This window comes from Lepeophtheirus salmonis, chromosome 6, assembly GCF_016086655.4.
Source record: "Lepeophtheirus salmonis chromosome 6, UVic_Lsal_1.4, whole genome shotgun sequence".
NCBI classification, from domain to species: domain Eukaryota; kingdom Metazoa; phylum Arthropoda; class Copepoda; order Siphonostomatoida; family Caligidae; genus Lepeophtheirus; species Lepeophtheirus salmonis.
Window position 1 is genome coordinate 14,610,968 of NC_052136.2, and position 26,579 is coordinate 14,637,546.

Sequence of the window (26,579 nt, forward strand, 5' to 3'; positions counted from 1 at the left end):
TGGAATGTAGCATCTCTATTTATCTTCATTAGTGTTGTTGCATCGCACAGTTAGTAAAATTTTATTATGAGGCAAATCACTGAAAGGATTTGGAGAGGCACTCAAAGGTCCGGTCGTAGGAGAGCTCGAGGAAATGAGAGAGGGTAAGCGAGGAAAACAGTAAACCTCAGTACAGTTGGAACAATCTAGAATTGGAAAGGAGAAATGCGAATGATGTTCTTTGTCTCCTCAGGAACCTGCTTTCTTTTTCAAAAAGTACGAAACAGGCTGCATTACGTAGTCACTCAAGGAGACACCGAATTAAGTGTTGACAACAGAATACTTCTTATCAATGCTCATGTTTGTTTCCTTCTCCCTTCCTCTCTCATCACAGCTGATTGTAGCTGATCTAACGAAATGTCATGACAGCTAAACTGCTCTCTTCCAAAAACATTCTTCAAATTGTTTAGGTTACCATGTTGATTTTTGGTTTCTTTATTTTTACATACCGAAAGTGCTTAAGATTTACATCTCTAGCTATCTATTGACCAAAAAAAAAAAAAAAAAAAACACAAAGTTTTTATGATTTTTTTATTAATGAATAGCTATAAACTCATGAATAATTAATAACGTATAAATGATATTTAAAAAAAAAAGAAACAAATTTGCAAATCACGAATTGATATTCTATATTTATTCGTTCATAGTGGCTTTTTTTGCATTATCCTACAACAACAACTTTAATTATCATTATTATATAATAGTTAATTAATTAATGGTATTATCATTCGTGAATTCTAACTTGTTTTTAATCAAATAATTTTAAAGTATATTAGTATTTTATGCTCTATTATGTAGATAAACTGAATTATATTAAGAAATTATCATTATTGTATTAAGAAATTGTATAAAAGAGAAAAAAAAAAGATAGAAATCTCGAAATGGAAATAGAATATATGGAAGTAGTATCAACAAAAACAATTCATAATATTATTTATTCCAAGGAAAACAAAAAACTAAAGATGTTAGCAACAGTACTAAGAAAATTGCCCTAGGAGGAAAATTGTTTTCCATGCCAACAGTTTTGGTTATGATTGTTGTTAAGTGAAACTGCGACAATGTTTAATCGTGCAAAAATACAATTGTACAAGAAGATTGCATAATAGAATATGAGTAGTGTTGTGTGGGTCCATTCATAGGACCGTTGGTGCCAGCTTTCGTTTATTATTATTTTTTGTAGTTATTATGCTAATTATTTTATTACCAAAACTTACTACATCCGCGCCACATCGCAGATATTGATGGGTTTTTTTTTAAATTTGTGCATACCCGTTTATTTTCTCGCACGTTTACAAATCCATGCATTTTTGCTTCTCTAGTTATGAGTCGAGATGTGAAAATACTCCCATTTTTAAGCATGCAATGATACAACGTGCGAGTTATTGATAAAGCATTATAAAGTTACAACTTGTAGATTGTACAATTGGTTCCTGTCACGCCTTAAAAAAATGCCCCTTTTCACTTTAATAGTTATGAGTAATTTTATATTTTTTTAAATTAATTATTATTTTTTTCTTTTGAGCAATATTCCGCCTCGGTCAATTTTCCTGGTACCGTTAAGAACATAAAGTGTTTCTAATATTGGCAGTAGTTGTAGAACAACATTTTATAGTTTATCCGTTGGGGCCTTTTGTGTGGGGTTGTTTATTTTTTTTTTTTTTTTAATTTCATCATTCTAATCTTAATGTACATTTAAATAAGAGTAAAAAAAACCATATCACAGAAACAAAAAATAAGATCTCTAATCTAATTGAATAAAATAACGTTATAGTTACTTATAATTTTGTTAAAAGACTAAAAAAAAAAATAGTAAACAAAAAAAAAAAACTTTTTGAATGATGTTGCAAATAATTTCATTGATCATGAATTGGGAGAAAATGGGGTCAAGGGAGTTTAGTCATATTCAAACTATGATTTGAGCAGAACCACGGGATATGATTCAGTCTGGAATTGATGAGATTTTGTGCAGTTGAATGATTTTATGAAAGCTCTCCAAAGATCCCTGCAAATGTTTTCCTCAAATTCTTCATGGTGTCTTCTCCCTCTGGTCCAGTGGTGGCTGGTCCACCTCCTTCTCCGGCCACTCCTCCTGGACCTGCTCCACTCCCTTCATCTTTCTTTCCTTCTGGAACTGCCTTCTTGATTGCTGAACTGCTTGCACTACTTATTCCAGAGACGGAGCTTGACTCAGATGCTACTTGAAAGAGAAAGTAGGCATAAAAAAGGTGTAATCAAAGTATGAGAATAACTCAAGTCCCAATTCATATTCTTTGGTTTTTTTGTATGGTTGTATAAAAATAACCGATTTGCTTAGATTGACTAGATGTAACTAACTTTGTGAGTGATTTGTGTTAATTAAATTATATTTAATATTTAGGTTTATAAATATTGAAAACTGTAAGGAGATTTTTTGAAGGAGATTTCTTTAGAGTACTAAGTGATTTGTGATTTTTTGAATAGATACAAAAGTCTTAGTCTTGAGTTTAGAACCTTTGACACATATAATTTCGTCTATTATATTTGCTTAATAAATCAAATATAGTAAGATCTGATCATTTTAAGCCTATTGTATTCATCATTGAATTAGCCAAAATTACTTTTATTACAAAAGTAGGACACAAGACCATAGAAAAAGATATATATAGATATAACAAAGGGATTTCGATTGGTATTTCGGCATAGGATGGCTTTAATAGATTAAAATCTTCAGTCAGTTTACTGCGATAAACAATAGCTGTGACAACGGGTATTACCCGATACTTTTTTGACTCAATAAATAAAAACGAAATATTGTTACGGGCAATTCACATGCACTTTTAGAGGTACTCTCGTTATGTTTATTTAGTGTTAGATGACGTTTATTATGATAAAAAACAATTAAATGTTGTTTTTATTTATTAAGGATATTTTTCTTCGGGGAAAAAGGGCTAAGAAATTTTTTGATGGCATCATCGGCGGTCAAGTATATTTAGAATAAAAACACAAAGCACTTAACCAAATAGCAATTTAGCATAGTACCGTCTTAAATGTGTTAGAGCCACTATATTGAATTGTTATTTGATAAGGTACATGCTGGTGTATTTTTATCACAAATATACTTGACCTCCAATGACATAATCACCAAATTTCTTAACTCTCTTTCTCCGAATAGTAGTAGTGTGCCATAGTTTCAACGTCAGCTTCAGAAAATAAGTTAACTGATTAGTTTTTATTTTATCATTTTCTCTCAGAGTTTACTATCATTTCTGAAATTGGAACTGACGATTATAATAATTATATGAATATAGTCAAAAAGTGGAAAACATTTGGCATCATGCTCCCTTATTGTGGGCGGCTGAAGTCTTTACTAAAGTCTTTGTGCATTTTGTCACATTTATGTATTTCTTTCTCTATGCACAAGACACATTGAAACATTCCATTTTGGGGGATTCATCATTGTCTCCTTTGATATAATAAAAAGGATAGTGTGTGTGCTATATATATTTATGTGGATATTTTTGGTCTTGTATCGGTCTCAAAATGTTCGTTCCAGCCAAAAAAAGAAAAAAAAGAGACTGGTATTCTTGGTCAAAATGACTGACTCATACGTAGATGTTTTGAGGGGGAGGGGGTATGTGTTTTTTTATATCCAGACGACATTTATATTATCGCTTTTTTTGTTTTTACAAAAAATTTGACATCCTTTGATAATAATTCTATAGACATGTTCGACAAAATACTTCGCCAAAAAAATATGGATAATTTTTTCTTTATTTCTATTGGTAATCAAATAAAAATTGACAACATAATAAATTTGTCTGCCAACACAAAAACAAGCTAGAATGATATTTTCTCAAAAATTGAGTTGGGACTACATTTCTGTTCTTCATAGAGTAAAATTTTTCAAATTTTACCAACATATTATTCTGATTAATCCCTGCATTGTTTCTTTTATTTGTTCTTTTAATTGGTCAGCTGTAATTGCACAGATTATGCATAAGTTAAACATTTTTATGTCACATTTACTCCACCTGACCTAGGAATCCTAGGAATCTTCTTTGAAGTCCATATACATCATGTATATTTCCTTCTCTGGGAACGACCAGGGCAAACCTATTCACGTTGAGTCCAAGAGAATAACATCTCCCGAGTGTGTTATCCATTGAACTACGTTGTTCTTTCTTCAAATTGAAATTTAAAGTGGCAAAAAATAATTTTTCGCAATCAAATAATTAGATTTTGATCGCGAAATCATTTGCTTAAATGAAGTTTTTAATGATACCTAACTTTTTATGGGGATCTCAAATCATTCCAAAAATGTGAATACACGGCCTATAAATGATCCAGTAGGAAGTGCTTCCAAACTTTGGAAATTTAATCTGTTTACGATTCGCAGGGACAAACTGTATATTAAACATTTTGAAAACAGATTTACCATTTTTGACCAATCTGATAACAACCACTGTTCTTGATACCAAATATTAAAAATTTAACACTACTATTTGTCATATAGAATGTCCTCATTAATCACGTGCCTGGTTATCAAAGATTTTTGGGAACGAATTAGGACCGACACAATACTACATATGTCTTGATGTACGTATGAGTGACTATTATTGCATCTCTAAATGAACTAATAACTAAAATATGGGGATACAATAAAACAAATGTGATTGCTCAACGTAGTACAAACTCGTTATTCAAATAAGGTAAATAAAATAATGAAGTCGAACTACCTACTAAGTAGGCATGAGAGTCTGCGAATGATAACGGATACAACCAAAGTTTCGAAAACAAATTGAGTTAAAGTTTGTGTAAGTTAAAACACGTACATAGGTATATCCTTGAGATGTGTTGGAGTTTTTTAACCTTAAACTCTGATCTTTTTATCAAAAGTTACATGCCAACAACTTTTGACGAGTTCCAAAAATGTGAGAACATAATTTATCTAAGAACTATCTCTGTCAAAAACTTTCCACATAATTATCCCCATCCATCGATTCTATGTTTAATATTTTGAACCATATTTTCTCACTTTTAGCCCCTCTTGCTCCAAAAATATCACCCCTCTATCTGATTAAAATAGAATAAAAATATGTATTTATTAGTACTGATAACTAAAAAAATCGATTTTTTTTTTTCAGACTTAAGTAATTTTTTCTAGACCAATATTTCAGGCAGAACGCAGTCTGAATCTATGGACCAAAAGTTTAAATCATGAAAGTTGAACTTTTTTTAAATAAACCAAAAAATATTTTACTCCTTTTTTTTTTTTTGTAATAACGGTCTAGACCGAGTTTTTGTGTAGCCCAAACTTGGACAGAATTATTTCGATCTTACACAAATGTATAGTCTCAAGACTGAACATTAGCCTTACATCGTGCCTGTGAAAAATCATGGACTTGACTTGAAATCAATCTACATTACTTTAAGCTAAATATTTTTTAAATACTTGGTTGTTTCAATAAAAGTAAGAATTATTCCGGTTAATATTCTATAAAAAACTTTCAAAAATCAACAGTTGTCAGCATCGAGCTGTAAAGTCAAAGGGTGTCGGATTTTCTTCACGCTCAAGTGAGAGTCGATGAGATCATAAAAGACGTGGGGTACTCCCGGAGTCTTGTTTACAAGATTCAAAGTATGGCGGCTTCAAGTAGAGCCTTTAGAGGTCCCCTGACAGTGGTAAACATAAAAAATTGGGACCGTGGAGGACGTGGATGCTGCAATCACCAGAATTCCGGCCAAGTGGATGAGGCACCGTAGTAAGTATCTTAATGTAAGTGATTGGACAATGAGGAGGTATTTGGAGCAACAGTAACTGAGTCAAAAGAGGTCAGAAATTGTTTAATTGATTAAAGCACTAAAGTCGGTTAGGCAACCCTCCTCCCTTGTTCCTCCTCGACTATACCATTTGGGATGTAGTCGATAAGAGAGCTGTGCTACCCCTCAACAAAATTTGGAAGACCTTAAATGCATCCCTCGAGCAGGGGTGGGGGTCATGTCCGAGGCCTTCATCAAGAAAGACTATGACGCCATTAGGCCATGGTTGGAGGTAGCAGCCAAAGGTAAACATTTTGAAAAATAGAAAGGTATATCAATAAGAAGTGTGGGATAAAGTCTCAAGGTTGTACTCCTTTTCATTTTTGCCAAAGGTTTCCTATTTCTTCGTCATCAAAAACTCAACGATTTTCCTTCGCACACTGTAGTAAGTAAAAAAAAAAAAAAGAAGGTACTTGAATCGCTCTTACATCTATGGCTCTCACGATCACATTTTTCAAGATTTGAAGCTGAATTTTTTTGCAGGAGTACAAAAAGGTTTCATCAACACAAGTACGTAAAAGTTTTTTGTTTTTTAATTTATTGAAAATTATTTTTTATATCCCTTTTCATTTGCAGACCCTCATATATATGTTTAGTGTATACACGTATTTATTGTGGGTTTTAACTAAGAGTTTTGTCTACTTAGCATAAACAGTGGCTGCCTGGCTTAACTTTCACAGAGGGGCCAAGGGTAAAAATTGCCACCTTTATTTTATTTTATTTTTTTACATATATAAAAACTACTTTTAATTATGTTTTTAATAAAAGATTAATTTTCCTATCTTTTCTTGTGATTTTTGTAAAAAAGTCAATTTTACAATCTATAGAATATGCCGCCCTATGAAATATTACTCTCAGGGGGGAGTTAAAGCACCCTTGGCCCTACTGCTAGGCTGCTACTATATATATGTAGATTTTTAGTTACATATTGTGAATAAAATGGGAGGTAACTTACTTGAGTAGTCTATAACATTTGAATAAATTAGAATGAATAAGAAATCCAAAATGAGTCATTATGTAATTATTTAGTACGTACATGACATTATATTGTACGCAAATTATGGAAGAACAGCATGAAAAAAAAAAAAATAGATAAGATGTTCAATTAGGCAAGAAATATATTTTTATTTTGAAAGACAAACATGGATCACTCCACGAATTTTTTTGAATCCAGCCTATTTGAATCATTTACATAATGTCTAAGGGAAAAATAATGCTTATATTTTGTGTACAAGTTGCAATTTTTATACAAATTGTAACTTATATAAGCAAATTGTACAAGTTGCAACCCAATAACGAAATGACAAGGTTAGAGTAACTCTGATGAGGATAAAGCAAAAATTGAATACTCCATTGGGGGTCCATCACTTAAAAATAATAATATAAAAGATTACTTTTTTTAATGTAAATTACCAATTGATGAGTATTTCTTGGCACATTGTAATGCTCAAATACCCACAGTTATTTCTTATTTATCATGTATTTATGAGTAATATAAAGCTGTTACTACTGGGGATTTGGGTCCTAGAACAGTCTAAGATCGTTATTATTTTTGTGAGACCGAATTAATTCTGCCCAAGTTCATTCTGGACCAGTTTTGTATTTAAAAAATCGTTCTACACTAAAAAAAAAATCGATCTAGATCTGTCTCACAAAAAAAAAAGTTCATCAATTATGAAAATAATAAATTTTTATGAAATTGTTAAGCATTTTTCTCCTGTCCTCGACTTAAATTTCTGTCTACGGTGTCAAACTCCAATCTGGACTAAAATATTGGTCTAAGTTACTTTAAAAATCAAGTCAAACCGATTTGGAACAAAATTGATCTCGGCTTGAGTATTAATACTAATAACTTGAGGCATTTTAACTTTATTTTTTGCCGCAGAATACTTATTAATTAGGTATTTTCATTAAAGAAGTCTATAATTTATTACATCATTTTAATATATATACCATCCAATCAATATTTGATTTTTGCAATATCCTCATAACATGTACTATCAATTTTTCATTTTAAATTACTCATCTCAATTTTATGTTGCAACTTGTACAATTTACTTACACATGTTTCAACTTGTACACAATATATATTAATTATGAATGTATTAACAAAATGTTACCTGAGGAGTCAGTCGAATCTGAAAGATATTAAGAATAAAAAAAACGAAAACATAGAGATATAAAATTAGCAAAGGAGAGGGAGAATTTAGCAAGTGCTTGAAAACATTTAGGAAATTCCGCATTTTTATTCATGTATCAAATGATTAAGCAATTCATTTGCGAGAAAAAAGGGATGGAAACTCACACTAATAATATAAATAATTGTATTACTAACATAGAACTAGGAATGCGTCGATCCTTATTTAGGTCCGAGGACTCTTGTCCAACTCAGTTCGGTCTGGTATAGTGAGGTCCCACTGTGTAGCCCTTAAAATTCCATTCGTGGAATCATTGAGGTGTTCTTTGCTTATGAATTAATATTATTTAGTCGTATTTATGTACAGGCCATTGGGCCGGTTTTAGACTGGACTGGATCGAAGAAATAAGGACTGACATAGCACTAACTACAACTAGGGATATGAACATTGTCTAAATTGTAGTTAGTGTCAATTTAAAGAAAGAATGTATACGAGGATAGTCTGAAAAGTTTCCGACTTAATGATATGGGATTATCTTATTAATTATTACCCCTATTTTGAAACTTCAAACGTATCAGTGAGCAAGGAACACTTTAGTTTATAAGTTCAACAGATATGTCGTATCTCAAAGACACCATATTATAATGACGTTCTCTCTGTCTTAATTTTTGGGTTCACTGCAATTTAGACAATATTACCATCTTCAGTTGTAGAAAATATAACGTTTCGATATGTAAAAAAAAATCCCAAAAATTGAAATAGTAACATAGACCATTTGAAAAATGTTAGACTGAAGAGGAGCTTAGCTGTCATATCGTTTTATTAGATTGGCTGTGGTAACTTTGCGATGAAGAAAATAAATATAAGTCCCACCTAATGTCTAACAGGAATATTACTCCGATATCGATCTTTAATTATACTCTGAGTCCAGAAATGGCTTACACCTAGAGCTCCCCAACAAATACTTAGTGTTACGTACCGTCTTTCATGAGACACATGCACGAGTGATTACTTTATACTTAGAGGTGTTCACTTCAAGAATTAAATAATAATGCCAAGAGGTTTGGTCATGGTATATTTTTACCATGTCCCTGTTCAGTTTCTTTTTTTAGCATACCGGTAGGTTATATTTTCTATCAAAAATATTCAAGTCCCTACATACAACCAAAGGATTAGTGAGTGGAGCTCAAGATTCAAGAGTGAAGGCGTGTTCACAGTTTTTAAGTGAGCGAATAAAAGTCGCTCACCTGCTAATAAAAATCTTTTGAAAAGTATCTCTTTTTCAAATAAGAACCCCCTGTTGAGCAGGAGAAGGATCGTGCTCACTGATTCTAAAAACGAGCAAAAGCACACTCGTCATTTCTTGAGCTCTGCATAAAACATTTGTTACATCCCTAATCTGCAAATGACAATATTGTATACACATTTTATTGGGGGTGAATAGATTGGGGCTGTATTCCATTTGACCAATAAATGCTGCGGAGTAATTGTTCTGTGAGAAATCGAATATAAAAAACATGCAGAATAGAAAAAAATCAAGTTGTTTCTTTGCTGTAATATATTCAGATATATTTAACTTTCTTTTGGCCTTGAAAAGAAATGACGTGCCCCTGATTGATTTGATCTCCAAAAACATGAAACTGCCCTTTATAATGCCATATTTGCTGTATAGGCCACAAAAAGCAGATATAAAAGTCATGTTTATGTTTTTCGAGTACAAAGTAATCAGGAGCACACCATCTCAATCCAAGGGCTAAAATTTGTTATTGGTATCATTAAACTCATACTTAATCAATCCCTTATAACTTATAGGTAAGCAATTAAAAGAATGAGGGTTGAAGAAAGGCAAGCCAAGGAATGTTTGGTTTCATAAACATATGTGTTATTATCGGATTTCTTATTCTAAAACTTGATTCATGATCTTACATAACCATTCAAACACTTTTTGTAGCTTTAAAAAATGGAAATGGGTGTACCTTGAGAATCGTGCCTCTTTCTTTGAGAAGAGGGAGTATTAGTACCGGATATGGCGGTCGAAGAGGGTCCTACATTAGGCTTATCAATGGAAGCTGCTGTGATCGCTGCTGGTGGGGGTCGTGGAGGTTTTGCAGGAGGAGCTTTTGTAGTTGCAGCCATTGAGGCTGCTCTGGTAACTGCAGCTGGCTTACTACTAGTACCACCGCTCCCAGATGGTATATTAGTGCTAGACGTAGAGAAAGATGATGAACCAACTGTAGATGTCTTTCTGGATAAAGGTTTGTTTGGTTTTGCTGAAGTAGAACTTGCAGCACTTGGTGGTCTAACTACAGAGCTCTCATCTTCCTTATTAGGGACTGCTGTAGTCTTCTCATCTTCATCCTTGCTTAGACATTTTTCTTCCATGGATTTAAAGACTAAATCCGCAATGTTTCTTCTGTCTTCTTCTTGACTCTCGCCCATTAGTAGAGTTGCAGAGTCATTAATCTCAATGATGTGCTCCTTTCCATCCTTTCCTACAACAGCCTCTAATGAACAAACGGCTAATCCATTGAACATCTCCGACACAGCATCAATCCAAGTTTTATGTTTGTCTAAAATAGGAGTTTCTTCCAAAATAGATTGTCCAACATTAGTCTTCCAATTACCTCCCAAGGACTTTCGCCTGTATATATATGAATATCAAACTAAACATTAAAATACTATGTATTTAACTTAAGCGTCTCACATAAAAGCCTTATAACTATTTCCAATTTTTTGTACATGAAGATCATATTTGGCATCAATGAAACACTCAACCGAACAATACGAGTTAGCGACTGAAACTAATCCAGCCATTTCCTAAACAAGTTAAATAAGAACCAAAAATAACGCAAAGATCCCATTTCTAAATCCATATGCAAACCTGAAATCCAGAAGCATTGTCTATGCGAACTTTTCCAACTCCATTGTGAGCATGGCCAACCTTGAGAACACAGGGATACTGATCCGTACTATTCTGAAAAAGGACACACATTTATTATTTAATTAGAAACATTTAGATATAAGTACGAATCAAAACTATAAGCTAAGTGGTGGCACAAGGACCACAAGAACTATAATAGTTTAAATGAAGTTGGCTAGGTGATAACATTTTTGTTCGCTGAAAGCGTTGAGTAAACTTGATTGTTCTCTATAATTAACTATTTAACCTTCATGAATGAATCGTTTTTAATTTAATTAACAAGGTGAATTCCTCAAAGGGAAGACAACTTTTTATTCATGTAACAAAGGAAATATCATGCTAACAGTTGCAATTGCTGGTTCTAGTTAATTTTGGGGTGAAGATTTTCGATACTGGAAATTTTGCTTCGTGGTGAAGATTTTGCCACATGACATATTAGCCGCCTTTTAATGTAAATATAGTATATGTTCATACCTAAGGGCCGTCTGCCGTGGGAGAAGGGGGACTAGAGGGCTGTAGAATGAATTAGAAGCAGAGCAAAAATATCATTTTTATATTTTTTTTTTTGAAAGCCCAAAAAACATTCAAAAAAACTGTACTTTACATTTAGTCTTTCATGTTGAAACATTCCTTACTTTCTATAGATCGCTTTGATATCATCAACCAACAACTAGGATTATGGCTTTGGGTAAGGTGCCCTTATATGGCTGTCCGTAGGATTGTATTTCGGCGACTTTGCTTATCGATTTTTTTTTGAAAAAAAATCTCGAAATTAAAATTTTTTGGAAAACAAATTTGAAAAGTTAAGTCTTCGGAAAAAATAGCAAAAATCCAAAATTATTCCAAAAAAAAATCCAAAATTCATAGCCATATAAAAAAAAATTCACAAATCCACAACAGTTTACAAAAAATTTAATTTTTGAAAAAATAATTAAAACATTTAACTTTTGAAAAAATAATTAAACATTTAATTTTTAGTTGAAAAATTTCAAAAATCTATAACAATTATCAGAAAATTAAATATTTAGTAAAAAAATTTCAAAAATTTAATGTTAAATTATTAGTAAAAAAAATTCAAAATTCATAGCTATATATAAAAAATATAATTTTGGGAAAAAATTGGGAAAAAAAAAAGTTCAAAAGTCTCACAACTGTTTACGAAAAAAGTTTTAAAATTCAAAATATTAAATTTCTAGGGCAAAATTTCAAAAATCCATATCTATTCACAGGAAAGTAAATTTTTTACAAAATAACTTCAAAAATTAAATGACAATTGGAAAAAATATTCCAAAATTCTTAGCTATATACAAAAATTAATTTTTTTTGAAAAGAATTCAAAAACTAAATTTGAAATATAAAATTTTATGAAAAAAATTTCAAATATAAAATTTGTAGGAGTAAAATTTCAAAAAATCCATAGCTATTTACACAAAAAAAAAAAAATTTTGGAAAAAAAAATTTGGGAAATTAAATTTAAATTTAAATACTAAATTTCATGAAAAAAACTATATATATTCAATTTTCTAGTAAAAAGTAAAAATTCCTTCATTTAGGGGGATACAGCCCCTCCATTCCAGCTCTTGCGGACGCCCCTGCATTATTCAATTATCCTTTCGAAATAGACTCAGGATTCCGGATCTGTGATTTTTTTTTCCTTATAAACCCTATTCCTTCTTTATTTGTACATCTACATCCCGGTGTTACATCCTTAACACAAAAGTACTGTATGTACTTTGGTTGTGAGCTGTCGATTCAATTGTCCCATTTGATACGTTATGGCTATTTCATAATGTAATCTTTTTGATAAATAAACGAAGTAATAACACTTCTGCTCCGGTTCCAGAAGGACAGGAATACAATTTCTTGTTGACCCCTCGTAGTCATTGTAAATATATTTATTTTATATATATTTATATTGGCCATTTTATTATTTCTATAAATAAATTTTGCCTATCATATACAAATAAAAATGTATAGCTAAACTTTTAATACAATATTTCTAAGTAGTATTCTAATTCAGTATCGAATAAAATACTATGTAAAATTATGAATATATAAAATTTCAAAAAAGGTAGCGAAATAATTGTACAATGATAGTCAAGTAGAACTTAAATGATAAATAGCAGTTGGTATGACTGACTTATTTGCCTAACTACCAGATGATTTCGGGCCTTTTTTCTGTTTATTTTATGAGGAAAGGTGCCAATATACACTAAAAGCTGAGATTCAACAATAAAGAGTTAAGGAAAAGTTCGAAATACTAATATAAATAATATTATATAGGCAGCCAATACGTCATCCAATAAAATCTCTTGGAGGCGAGATCCCCAGAGGCAAAAATGTATGCAGCAAAATTACCGATCAGAACGGTTGCTACATGGTTTACAGATTTGGTTCAAATTTATTGTGGGACAAATATTCAAACACTATTAAGAATGATTGATATTATTAAATATGTAAATAAATTTTCCATGATAACATAATTAGTTACAAACAGCTGTGTTTTCCACAATTGACATGAATCAATTTAAATAATAATTATAACGATGAAAAGCCCTAAAATCTAGTAAATAAGTCAATAAATCGTAGAATCATGTTAAACTTACCATGTCCGTGTGATTTGGATAAAAGACTTGATTTATGAGAGGAAAATTTTCCTTGCCTAATTGACGTTGAATTTGAATCATATTGCTAAAAATCCAAGGTCTATCCTAAAGAAAATATATGTATTAATATTTAAGACGTATAAACATTCATAAATGGTGCTATATTTACTTGAAAGTTGTAGATAGACTCTAGGGAATTAATGCTGGGAATTCCTCCATATTGAAGTGCAATAATGATATTTCGAAAATCCTCATTAGCATCACGAATGTTTTGTCTTACCAAAAGAAAATCTGGCTTAAAAGTTCTGTGGAAAAAAATAAAATAAATAAAGTATTATTATAAGTACCTTGAAGGAAATACCTGACTCCTTTTGCTCCGGCAAAACTTGCATTTACTCCGGAATTTGTTTCTGCTGAAACTGATATTTCCTTAAATTCTCCTTGCTCAACACGTATATCATACTCTCCACGAATACGACGTCCACGAAAATATTTTGACCTATTCCATTAAGGATAAACATATAATTTTTAGAATATTTAACAGAAGATCCCAAATATAAAAATGTACAGGGTGGCCGGAAATAAACTTAAATGATTTTGATGATAATTTACGACATCTGGAAACTTCTTTCAGTTTGGCTAAAGTAAACAAACAAATAGAGTGATGTTATGTGAAAGTGTATACCCTTATTAGTCTAGAGGTTCCTGTTATTTAATCGCTAGAATCGGAATCAACAAAGACGAACCGAGACATAAAAAATATATTACTTATTATTTTCGGTGCATGTGCTTATTTTCGTTTTTCGAATCTTTTGGTATATTTATAAGCTTTTAATATTCCATCTACATAATTTTATGTAAATGAAACACGTTGTTACATTTACTATATCACGCAACCAAAAAAAGGCCCGAAAGCATCGAGTAGTTAGCCAAATAAGTCAAAGATACCAACTGCTTGTTTTCTTTTAGGGACGGCAACACTATTATTGTCATATTATTTCTTCGCAGTTTTTAAAATGAATTCAAAATTACACACATATATATTTATAATATTAAAATTACTCCCACCCCCCCACCACCTTATTTTTTTTTTTTTTTTTTGTTCTCCTCACGACTCCCGCTTTGAAAATCATTATCGTAAGCAACCTTAGTTTTTAGTATCCCTGTTGGAACTTAGGTACACATTTTCCAGCAACGTCCCTTGTTTTAAGTGCCTGTTACAAAACTGAGTCTGTAAAAAAAATAACCAAGACCGATAAAAGCTAAACCCAGACCATTATAACTGAACCTGAACCGGGCAAAACCTAGTTTATTTGTCGTTCTTTTCATCAAGTTTCGTTCAGATAGCTTGAAAATGAATTTACAAAAAAAAAAAAAAAAAAAACGTCGAAAATCATCGAACTCTTTTCTCAGTCCGAATATGCAAACTTCTGGGGTTACTATTATTGGTGGAGCACTGTGGAGAACAAGTCCAACAGCACCCACCACAACAAAATTGACTCCATCAAGTCAGCTATCAGAGAGGAATGAGAGGTCCCGTCCATGGAGGAGATTGCCTAAGATTGCTCCTCATTACAGCTGATGATAAATACTTTACATACTCAAATAGTAGTTATTGAACTATCATTTTACCCATTTCCAATTCAAAAGACAATTAAAGAATAAAGTTATGGATGTGAAACCGTTTCCTTGAATTTTTTAAGCTTATTTCCGGCTACACTGTATACAAAATTATACTTTAAAAAAAGTTTGAAATGAAATTAATGGTGTCAAATTAAAAATATGGTTATTTGTAAAAATGAAAATCATTAAAATATGTTAAGTTGTCTAATTTTAACGTTTTGACAAAAAAAACAACCAAAGAGTCATAAAAAAATGCAATTAAACAGAAATTTCCTCTCAATAAATAAAATTCATATAACGACTCAGTGCTAAGAATTTTGTTTTGCATTGGTTATAAAAATATTGTGGCAATATTGAAACTGCCCCTAAAAGAATTTAATTTCCTAAGACTTTATCACCTTTGAACCCTATAACCCCGTTTGATACATGGGTTTCAAATATTAAATATTTTGGAGAAAAATTTCTAAAAATCTATACCTATTCATGTATCCGTGCATGTAAAAAAAAAAATTTTTTCAAAGATTAAATTTTCTAATAAGAAGCAAAAAATGATTTAATTACAAAGAAGCTGACTTTAGGGGGCTATATCTCCTCCAGCCCACCCCCTACAGACACCCCTCATGAAATGAAATAATGTATTGGCAGGATGTGTGTGACGAGATTTTTTCAAAATGAAAGATTTTCGAAAAATCAAGGTTATGTCCTGTGTGTTGGTATGTGGGTCTGAATGAGTTATGATGCATCAGGTTCTACTTACCAATCTGTGTTAGCATCATCAATCACGAGAAGTGTATAGGATTTTTCTCTTGCCATTCCCGGTACACGAATATTTCCTGCAGCATCACGAGCTTGCTCAACTTTGGCACTCACAACTTGTGAAAAGGACGTCACTTTCCCAAAGAAGCCAGCCTTTTTCTCCTTTAAGGGAGATGTTGGAGCTGAAATGGTTTTACTTCCAGGACCTTTAGGTAGGGGTACCCCTCCTCCTCCAGTCGTTGAGCCCTTTGACATGGTATTGCTCTCAGGATCCTTCTCCGATGACTCATCCCCACTTTGATATCTGAAAATAAAAAGACAAGATCCAGAAAAAAACGTGTCTAACCACTACTATAAATAATAATAGTCAAGATTTTGTTCTATTTTTACAAAAGATGGAAAATAATTTTAAAAAATGTAGAAAATGACAAATGAGAACTAAATATACTTTGATTGGGAATCCATAGAAAAGTGAATCCTTGGATTAATATACTATGCTTCTTGAATTGTCCAATGATTCATTAAAAAAATTGAAAAATTATCATTGTGCTCAAATCTAAGTTATATCAATTATGCAGAAAAATAGTCCTTCAAAAAGGAATTCTGCAATGTTTTAATAGTGGTTAACAGAGTCGGACAGTTGTGGAGGAGTCGTTTACATTCTTCGAGTATTTTTACCAATTCTACCTAATTTACTTTCTTTGTATTAAATACAAATCAAATTTACGTTCATTATCCATATTTAATCAGTTAAATTAAAGAGTATCTTTATTTAATTTCGTAACCCAATTCCACCCATAGGATGAACCTTTCATCAATTACATAGGATCTTTGGCAATGAAAATATGAATAGGATACTAAATCATAAGCTTTTCCCTATGTAAAACAAATAAATAAACATGATAACTCTGACGACAATAGGAGTAATACTTGCAGGAGAGTAGGAAAGCTGTCACGGCGTTTGATTAGTTGCAAGAAGCAACGAGAAGAAGAAAATAAATACAGGTCACACACCGAATCCCTATCAAGAAATTACTCCATTTTTGATCCTCAATTCTATTCTGAGTCCAACAGGAACCTGTACTTATAAAAAGATTTGTAAATCCTGAACATCTTTAGCGTGCGAGTTTTGTTGTTGTTGACAACCTGTAGAGTGTTTATTTTTCTAAAGCTGCTACAATTATTCTCTCATTCTTGAGGAGAGGCTAATGTTTGAGATCTTGTTCGAGTCAGAGTAGAATCGAGAATCAAAAACAGAGTAATTCATGCTTATAACTTTGATTGATACAAAGTGGAACTTGTTTTTATTTCCTTCAACACACAATAGCTTGTAGCTGATCTAAAGAAACGTCATAACAGCTAAGCTGTTCTTCTTTATAACATTTTTCAAATTATGAGGGTTACCATGATAACTTTCCGGGGGTTTTCTACATACCTAATGTGCGTACAAACCTACTAATAACTCCCTAACACAACCTCAGCGTTACTCTCTATCCTTCATAAGCACACACACATACTCATGGTTACCATTTATACTTAGATGTTATCTCCGTAAGCACGAAAGAATAATCATAACACTTTTGGAAAATTTAAAGAGATTGTTCAGAGTCTGGACTGGAAAAAACTTGCAGACAAAAAAAATACTTAGAACTTAAAACCCTTGTCATAAATAATGTTTTCTTATCTTGCCCAGTTTTTGATATATTTCATTCTAAAGATTGATTTATTTTTGCACAATATAGACATTTTTGCAAAACAGGATGAGAAGTAGAAGTGGGGCATGTTGTCACGTGTTTGATTATTCTTGTCCAAGAGTGTCAGAGGGTTTTTAAAATAGAATAATGTAGTGAATTTCTAGTTGTGGTCTTTAAAGTACACAATTATACATTATTTAAAATAATAGTGTTTTTAACTACAAGAAAAGAAAACTTATAAGAATATTATGTTATAATTATAACGTCGAGCTTCGCAACTGTTATTTCTACAGACTTCCCTTGCAAGCCTCTTTCCTATTATTATTGATTATTTCTATAATATATTTTTTATAGAAGCCTGTGCTTTTTGTTCTCTTAAAGCCTTATCTATGTTAAAATTAGAGCTATAACAAAATAATTAAGAGAGATTCCATTTTTAAATTTTCAATACAATATTTATTTTTATTTTTAGAAACTACTTAATTAAGGTAAAGTTTGAGACACGTACAATGACCCTAATAATATAAACACCTAACTTTGAATAACTCTGACACCCAGTTCTAATATTAATAGTAACCCCACAAATAACCATTAAAACAATACTAGGCACATTAAAGTACACATGAAAGGTACGTATAATATTGAACAAGTTTTCTAATATGTTTATTTGGTGGTATCATGGCTACCAAAAACGAGATAACATTGATCTGAGCATCCCTAAAGTTGTCAATTGGCAAATTAAGAACTTATACAAAAATTGATTGATTCGAGATAACTCAACCAACACCCTTCTATTGAAATTTTATCGTGGTTCCAGGAGTGTATAGTATATATAAATTAAATTAGAGATGTAAAAAAAACCTCCCCGGCCATCTTTGATCAAACCAAAATCGTGTTAGTTGGCAAATTACGTTAATTATAGATTAACGATTCATTATTTATTTTATTAGGGCTGTCAATGTTTTATGTCCACACAAGGGAGGAATCTGCTTCATTCGAGTCTGTTAAGAATATTGATATATATTTATGTTGACATTGTCCACACAACGTTGTCAGATTGTTCCATTCAAGGACCCATCTTCAAGTAATATTGTTGGACTCGCGTGTATGCGAGTCCAAAACCTATAAATATGTTTTTACGCTCCCCTAGAATGACTCTTTTGTCACCTCCCAAAGCACAAATGTTTGTGACGGCATGAAAAGAAGGGAAGACAGAAAGAAAATAAGAATGTGACAACACCCATCAAATGATCCAAACTCTGTTTCCCTCTTTGGAATTACGGTTAATATCAACTCTGATTGAAGAATAAGAGCCCTTCAATGAAGGCAAAAGACAAGAAAGTAATCCATTGTTCTTACATTATGAATAAACTTACCAGACCACCAATACCAGAAAACAATAGGGTAGAGTCATAAATACCTTTGTTTCCTTCCAGAGCTTGGTTGGGACTCTTCGTTTTTATCCAAACGGTCATCATAGTTTGAATTTATGGAGTCTGAAGAAAGTCTTTTTGACCAGGAAGGGAGTATATTTGTATTTATGTTAAGGGTAAGAATAAAACCAAAAAAAAAATCGCAAAAAAATAGAAATACAGCAAAATATAATGTTACAAAAAAAGAAGGGAAAAACGGGAGAGAAAGAAAAGAAAAAACGAGTTAAAAACACATAAAACAAGTTACCTGTTTATGATACCTTCAACATCATCATCGACCTCCAGATCCTGAGTCGAGAGTCTGAATTTAAATATTTACATAATAGTAATGATAATTAAATTATTATAAAAAATGGAAACATTCTTATTAGCTGCTACTTAGTCTTTTCATGTCTCATTTCATAGATGGATTCAAATTAACATTTACAAAATATACATCTCTATTACCCCAAAATGATATCCTAGCGATAGTATTTTTCTAGAGCGCGAGGAAAAGGTAGGACCAAGAGTTATGGTTAGGGATGTAAGTATTGGCTAAATCGCGGTAAGCGTAAAAATAACGACTGAGAGAATTCCATAAACAATATGTTAACAGAGATACTAAACTCTAAACTAAAGTGCTCTTTGCTCTCTGTTACGTTATAATTTTCAAAAAAGAGGTAAATAATAGGTCATGAGTAAACTAAAACAAATATTTTATCCGCAAGGTTGTGTGACAGTCTGTAGCTTGTTGTTTAAACTAGTCATTTTAAACAAACATGACGCTATTAAGAATAATTTCCACTATGTGAGTAACATATGATTATATTATATAATATAATCATTCAGGGAGTTATTATATTTTCCTACAGGATGGGACCATCACCTATCGCTCATACCCCATTAATAAGAATATTAATATCACAATTTAGGCAATATTTATATCCCAACTACGGAAGGAAGACCCTTGTTAACATCAGCTGCCTATTACATTTTGAAAAGGGGGAAGGGAATAAAATGGATTACTTTTATAAAGAGTAGAGCCTTCTACATTTAAAATAGTATATATAAGATATATATTTAAATGTAAAGGTTTTTTTCCTAAGCAGAATTTTTTTTCTAAGAGAGAGATATTAACACCAGGGCAATCTATTAAAGAATGAACAACTAGAGAAGAATGAGCCCAGGCGCCAGCTGTTTTTCCTTTCTAGTCACATAAATTTGTGTTGTTGTTTTTTTTAATCCTATCAACCATTACATAGATTTGGGATCCAATAAAGAGAGATGAACACGCCTCAAGCTCTAAAATTGTTGTGGGGAAAGAAGGAATTAATTTAGTCTCATGATTTTTCCTTTTTTGAATTTCCCATCAAAGAGAAGAGGAGTTTTCAATTATAGATTTAGGATTTATTAATTATTATAATAATTGATAGTATAATTTAAGATACAATGGTCAATTATTGGGAAAGGGGGGAACTTAGACTCGAGTCTTACGACGAGTTGGACTTGAGTCCATTTTTTGAACCCAATCTCACAATCAAAGGCTCGACTTGGACTCCAAAGCTAGTAGCATATATTGTAGACTCAGGAAAAGCCTATGGACCCTATATTATAGTTAAGTAATTGACTTGAAATGAGCTTGAATGACATCTGAGGACTCGATGAAAATATTAGAGTACTTGGACATGAATTGAGATTCGACGTCGACTGACAGTATAAGGACGTTTCCCCTTTTCAGATTTATGCTGTTTTAGCTCAAGGAGTGGAACCGACGACATTCGGAAATATTTGGAGTCTATGGATTAAAAATATCTGTAGAAAGGATAAAACAACTACTAGAACTCAAGTGTGGACTCATTATATTTTTGAATAAGGACTTTGAAGACGATCTATGGTATAAAAAATCCTGCCGTTCTACATGTCATGGCCTATTAAAAAGAAACAAACTAAAAACGATATAGTTTCATCAATCTTCGTACCCGAAACACTCTTTTTAATCTTACAAAAAGGGAAATACGTATTGAACATCTTCTGAAGCAAGACGCACTAAATAGTTGGAATTATTAAATGAATAAATCGACGTTTTTCACCCCTCCAATCAGCTCAAAAATGTGTCAGACATGCAATTAAGGTTGTTTTAAGAGTAAGAGCTTACTTTATGACCTTATTATAATCATAAGAAGAAGCTTCCAGTGCCAAAGTTTGTGCATATTGTGAGTTCAAATAAAGTTAAGATTGTTGATCCAATTCATAACGTCATAGCTTATTTCAAAGTTATTCTTGAGTAGGAAGACTACACATAATGTAGAACCAAAAGAGAAGATTACGAAAATGTAGAAATTGATTTCTTTTAATGTCTCATGTACCAATAAGTTAAAATTTACTAATTGAGTTCTCTTCGCCATCAATAAGGGTAGAGGAAGACTAATATATACAATAGACCTTGTTTATAACTGCTATATGCGTATTAAAATTATATGATGACTTTAAATTGATTATATTAATAGCTTAGAAACGTCTAATTCCATAGTTTTCAGTTCGTCCAAAACAACAGTGGTTCGAACTATTTTTTCGCCGTTCAATTCTGCCCTCTACTGTGAACAACTCGACCTTTTGAAGTTGGCGATCGAACATAAGTTGCCAGCGTTGGTGAATGGGAGACAACAAGACAACGCCAGGCCGCTCAAATCTTTGATGACGCGCCAGAAGCTTCAGGAGCCAGATGGAAAGATTTTATGCATCCTCCTTACAGTCTGAACCTGGCGCCAAGTGACTAACACCTGTTCTTGTCTATGCCCACTGCACTTGGAGATACAAATTTTGCCTCAATAGAGAGAAAATGTGAAAATTAGTTGCCCGAGTTTTTTGCCAATATGGTCAAGGGCTTCTACGGGAAGGGCACTATGGATTGGACTCTCGTTAGAAAAAAGTTATCGAATAGAACGGGGCATACTTGGCTTAAAACAAAGGATTGATACCCTTCTTATAAAGCATTCAAATAAAGGGAAAAATGTGAAATTCCTTTTTCTCCAACCTATTATATCAAAATCGCACAGCAACAGAATAAACGAAATCATGAGATAATCGCACCTTCAAGCAATCTTTATTTATTTATATTTATGCAATCAACGTTCTGAACACTGATAAGGGTAGGGGAGAAGCCTAATTAAATAAAGAACAAAAAAGAAGAAAGACCAAACGAATCAACTGTTTTTCCTTTTCTAATTTTTAAAGGTAGTTTTTTTTTTAATTACAAACATGTCAATTTTAGTAATAAATAATGAAAGAATCTATCTAAGGAAAAGACTAAGTTTAGCGATTACAAAAGGAAAAAGGATTGTTGTAGGTGCTCTTTCTTCTTCGTTTTTTTCATTATTTTAGGTCGTCGGGGTGTTAACTTTTCTCTCTGAAGTAAGAATTTTCGCCTACTTTTGGTGTAAATTGTTTTTAAAATGCATGGGTAAATAAATATATATGAATTTAAATATAATTACAATATTTTTCCTGAACTAATTCTATTTTGAATATAAAAGGTTATCCTCTTTATAGTAGTAGCTCCTTTTCCCCCTCCAAAATCGTACAACAGGCAACTGATATTAACAAAGAACTATCAGTCATACCATGTCTTGCTCTCTCCTTATCATCGCGCTCTTACAAAAATCCCATCCTAATAATAAGACAACAACACGCTCCCTTTTTTCTTCCTCTTTTTGAGCAAATGTTGAGAGATGCATTTTAAATCACTATGTGATCATATGATATACTTTTTCCAAGTCATTATTTTTCTTTGGAATGGAACAGGTGATCCAAAGATCTGACATGCTTAATCCATCTATGAAAAGGACTCATTTCACAATTAGAATATTCAATTGGAGATGATGGTGAAGAAGGGGATTGGAAGATACAAAATGTAAAAAAGTCATCTAAAACCTCTATCAACGAGTTTCAGTTGAGTCTTTTGCATTATAAGTCTACATATTTAAGTAAATACACAGTAATAAATAAATAAATGAATGACGTAACATGAAATTGATAGTGTAAGGATCAAATTAGTAAATTACCTCCGTCGGATAGTAGAGACATTTGTAGAGAAAGAAGATTTAAAATTTGCGAACGAAATTTTGACGGTTTAAATGGGCTCTGCAAAGAAGGTTTCTGGAACGTATTCCACTTTAATATAGAAGATGGGAGTGCTCTGTAAAGGAAGAAGATGTTCTTTTTAAGAAAAGAAAATATTAAATCCCATCAATAGTGGCTTTTAACCCCTTACACAAGGGATCTTGGGATTTATCCCATGAGAGATTAAGAGTTATAACTTTTAATAAAATAGATACATTTTGGTACACAATAAAAAAATAAATATAAAATTCTAACATATAGACTAAAATATCTTGGGGTGTTGGAATCTGAGTCTTTTGCATATCTAGTTATGTATCACCTATTGGAAACCCTGATTATATTCAACCGGTTTTTTTTTTCCTCCAAAAACGAAGGCCGGATTTTTCTGTTCTTTTTATTATATTATTCATTCGAAATATATAACTCATTGACAGTGTTTTATTATAGAGTTAGTAATACATTTCATATATTTCATTATCCTTGGTTATTTAGAGAGGTCTAAATCCTCACATGGTCCTTGGACCAACTTAGCACCTAAGTTGGATCGTGGTTTATCGAAATATTTAGGTTTTCATTTGATATTAACCAATTTTGATATATTTTTTGGAAGATTGATTAAAATATGTGGACCTAGAGGCTTTAAAGGATCATTATAAAACCATACCGCTAGTATTTGAAGGTTAAAGAGCTCATTATAAAGCCATACGAGGTGGTAATTGAAACTTGAAGGACTCATGTAACACCCCACACATTCAACATTTGAAAAGCTTGTAGGACTTAAAATGCTTAAGTATGATCATTACTAGTGTTGTGTGTGTCCTTATTTAGGATGGAAAATTGCAAATTGAAAATCTTTATCTATTATTTTTTAAATCAATTCTAGTACTAGTCAAGGAATAAAAAGACCGGTTCTAAGACTGGACTGGATCAAATAAATAAAGACTGTCACAACACTAATAATTAATTCCACATGAAGTTCTCACTATGGCTTTGAATTCACACATTGGGTTTTCTCTGGACTAATAGAGGTAGAGCTCATTGATTCCCCCACTTTTTGAAGGAATATTAACAACAAAAAGTTGTGTGATTATGGTACCTATAATACATCCCTACCTTAATTGTATTTTGCAAACTTTCCTTATAAAATAAACAGAAAAGGGGCCCAGAATCAGTTTGTAGCCGTTGGCCAATACTTAGAAAAAATTGTATAATTATTAAATAATTGTTGGAAAAAATACATCATAAATATTTTTATGTTACTGAGTTCATTGTGTTACCACATGTAAATAAAAATAAACATTGTATTTGTTGGCAACTGTTGATTTTTCTGCTTCTATTCTACTTATCAGTCTTTAAAATGTTGGTTAATGGAATTCGAATGAGGTTTTGATAAACTATTAACAGTTCTCTACAATTATTAAATAATATTTCCGTAGTTTGGAAAATTTTGGGCCTATTCTTCTGGCTTTGGTTGGGAAGAAAGGTTTCATGATACAATAAAGCTCACCTCATGATGGATGGCTTATACTTAACTTATTGAGGGCAATATTGTTGCACTTATTAGCTTTAACTTTTTATTTTTTTTAAATGGAGTTTTTTGTATTTGAGAAGTTTTTTTAATTAAATTTGTAGATATATTCCATTGTTCTCTACCAACTAATATTAATTTTGTGTAGTTGTGGTATTTTGTAAGGCTAACAGGTACAACTAACTCCAGTGTGCATTTCTTAACTCTGCGTTTACACCTCTTTAACATTCTAACTGTTCTCACGATGTTTTTTGATTTATTAAAGTGTCCCACTTTAAAACTTTCAAAGGATCACAATATAGGAATTAGCTTAAGTGCCGCTGTTTCGACAATTAAGCGAATACAAGTAATGATATCCTCAGGAGTTTAACCATACCACAACAGTTCTAAAAACCTACTCTATTTTATTGTCATTTTTTTAAATGATTGAACCCTAACCTTTCAACCATATTAATTTATAATAGTAATATTACTTGAAAGACGGCTTTAAGTTTGTACTCACATGATCACTCATGAATCATGCCAATAACCACAAAGGATGCAAAAAACTACACAAGTAGATAAATATATATATTTCTGCTAATTTTATATAATGAAAATTATGCGAGGTTGTGATGGTTTTATATTAAAGTAATACTTCCGTTTCATTTTTTAAAATGAATTGTTCAACTACTTTCGGATAATAATGTAAAAATTATTAATTATTCCCCATCTGCTATATGCATATTTATAAATATATATATTCTCAATTTATTTCAAATAATATTGATTAATAATGTTTAAAATCATTACCATTAATATTATAGAACTTTACTCTATGGAAAAATAATCGGATTCAATTACCCTATGGGTAGATTTTTATATGATTTTCTTACTTTTGGTGATATTCTTAGTTCAAAATTTTGCAAGGGATCTGCTCATTATCATCTTTAAATTTATAGAAGGTCTTGTATCAACAAAATTTAATTGTTTATGTATCTACCATAAGCAAGAAAGTTTGGAAACACGTCACTCCCCCCATATACTTCTATTATTGTTTAATGCAAAAACCTTGTGATCTTGATAAGGGGGTTGTTAAAGTTTGATGATTTTAAATACATAGAAATCCTGGGGTTGTTTCAGAACTATGATGGTCACATCGGACTACATATATGTAAATCTTTCTATAAAAAATCAGAATATATGTGTTTTTTAAAAGGATTTAACCGACAAAACTGTTGCTCTTCCTTTGTAGAATATATAGCCATATAAACTTTAAATCCAATTTTGACTCATTTAAGAAAAAAAATTACAGAAAATGATTCCAAAAAGATGGGAAAATGCCTTCATCATGCTCATTTATAACGGCAAAGAAGATATCTAATGATAAGAACACTAATAATCATGGAGAGTAACTCAATTTTGAACATATGAGTAACCAAAAGAATATATTTACATGTATATGCCCCTATATAAGGAGGATTTATATCGTAAGAATCATTTATTAGGACTTTCCGTTAAAATTACATTACAAATAACTATAATTAATTATTATTCATAAGTGTCTTACCGTGTGCTGCTTTTATCTCACTAGTCTCGTGACTGAAAAGTCTTTATAGATATATGACTTGAAATAGAGGAATGGTTATATATGAGGGAGTTAAAACAAGGATCCTTTCTCTTACTTTCCCTCAGCCAACTCTGGCCGAAGAATAAATAAAAATTTGTGAGTAACAATAATGATTGTAAGGAAAGCACGTGAGTAAAAGGCTCCATTATTTCTGTGCTAGTTCTTTTTTTTATTTGTTATTTCATTTTTTAGGTTCACATTGCTAAATAGGAGTCAAAATGAGTCCTATGATCTGGTGATCCCTCACTGAATCAATTATCATTCTTAAATAATACATTTCTTTATAAATTATATATTCTTTAATAATAGTAATTACTTATTAATAAACATTCTTCA

The 26,579-nt window shown here is 31.6% G+C and overlaps 1 protein-coding gene across 13 annotated transcripts; it reads right to left on the bottom strand.

Annotated features, from left to right (window-relative positions):
- Nucleotides 1–556: 556 nt before the first annotated feature.
- Nucleotides 557–26,316, bottom strand: Syn (synapsin). 13 transcript variants are annotated; one of them, XM_071889008.1, is made up of 12 exons: nt 26,184–26,316; nt 23,049–23,182; nt 18,996–19,082; nt 15,883–16,185; nt 13,864–14,001; nt 13,672–13,807; nt 13,503–13,607; nt 10,858–10,950; nt 10,681–10,793; nt 9,953–10,617; nt 7,959–7,976; nt 557–2,233 (listed from the first exon to the last, which is right to left on the bottom strand). In XM_071889008.1, the coding sequence occupies exons 4-12, from the start codon at nt 16,134–16,136 to the stop codon at nt 2,019–2,021; spliced, it is 1,737 nt and encodes a 578-aa protein (XP_071745109.1). In that variant the 5' UTR covers nt 16,137–16,185; nt 18,996–19,082; nt 23,049–23,182; nt 26,184–26,316; the 3' UTR covers nt 557–2,018. The 13 variants fall into 13 exon arrangements, with proteins under 13 accessions (XP_071745109.1, XP_071745107.1, XP_040570481.1 ...); XM_071889006.1 differs by having other exon boundaries at nt 557–2,236; XM_040714547.2 differs by lacking the exon at nt 18,996–19,082 and adding an exon at nt 19,256–19,309.
- Between the last annotated feature and the right edge of the window lie 263 nt (nt 26,317–26,579).

Excerpts from the sequence above, each read along its gene's own strand:
- Syn (XM_071889007.1), bottom strand. The coding sequence starts at position 16,136 with ATGTCAAAGGGCTCAACGACTGGAGGAGGAGGGGTACCCCTACCTAAA. Across the intron at positions 13,808-13,863 it reads GCCGGAGCAAAAGGAGTCAG|AACTTTTAAGCCAGATTTTC; the intron begins GTATTTCCTTCA and ends TTTTTTCCACAG. Across the intron at positions 13,608-13,671 it reads AGTCTATCTACAACTTTCAA|GATAGACCTTGGATTTTTAG; the intron begins GTAAATATAGCA and ends TATTTTCTTTAG.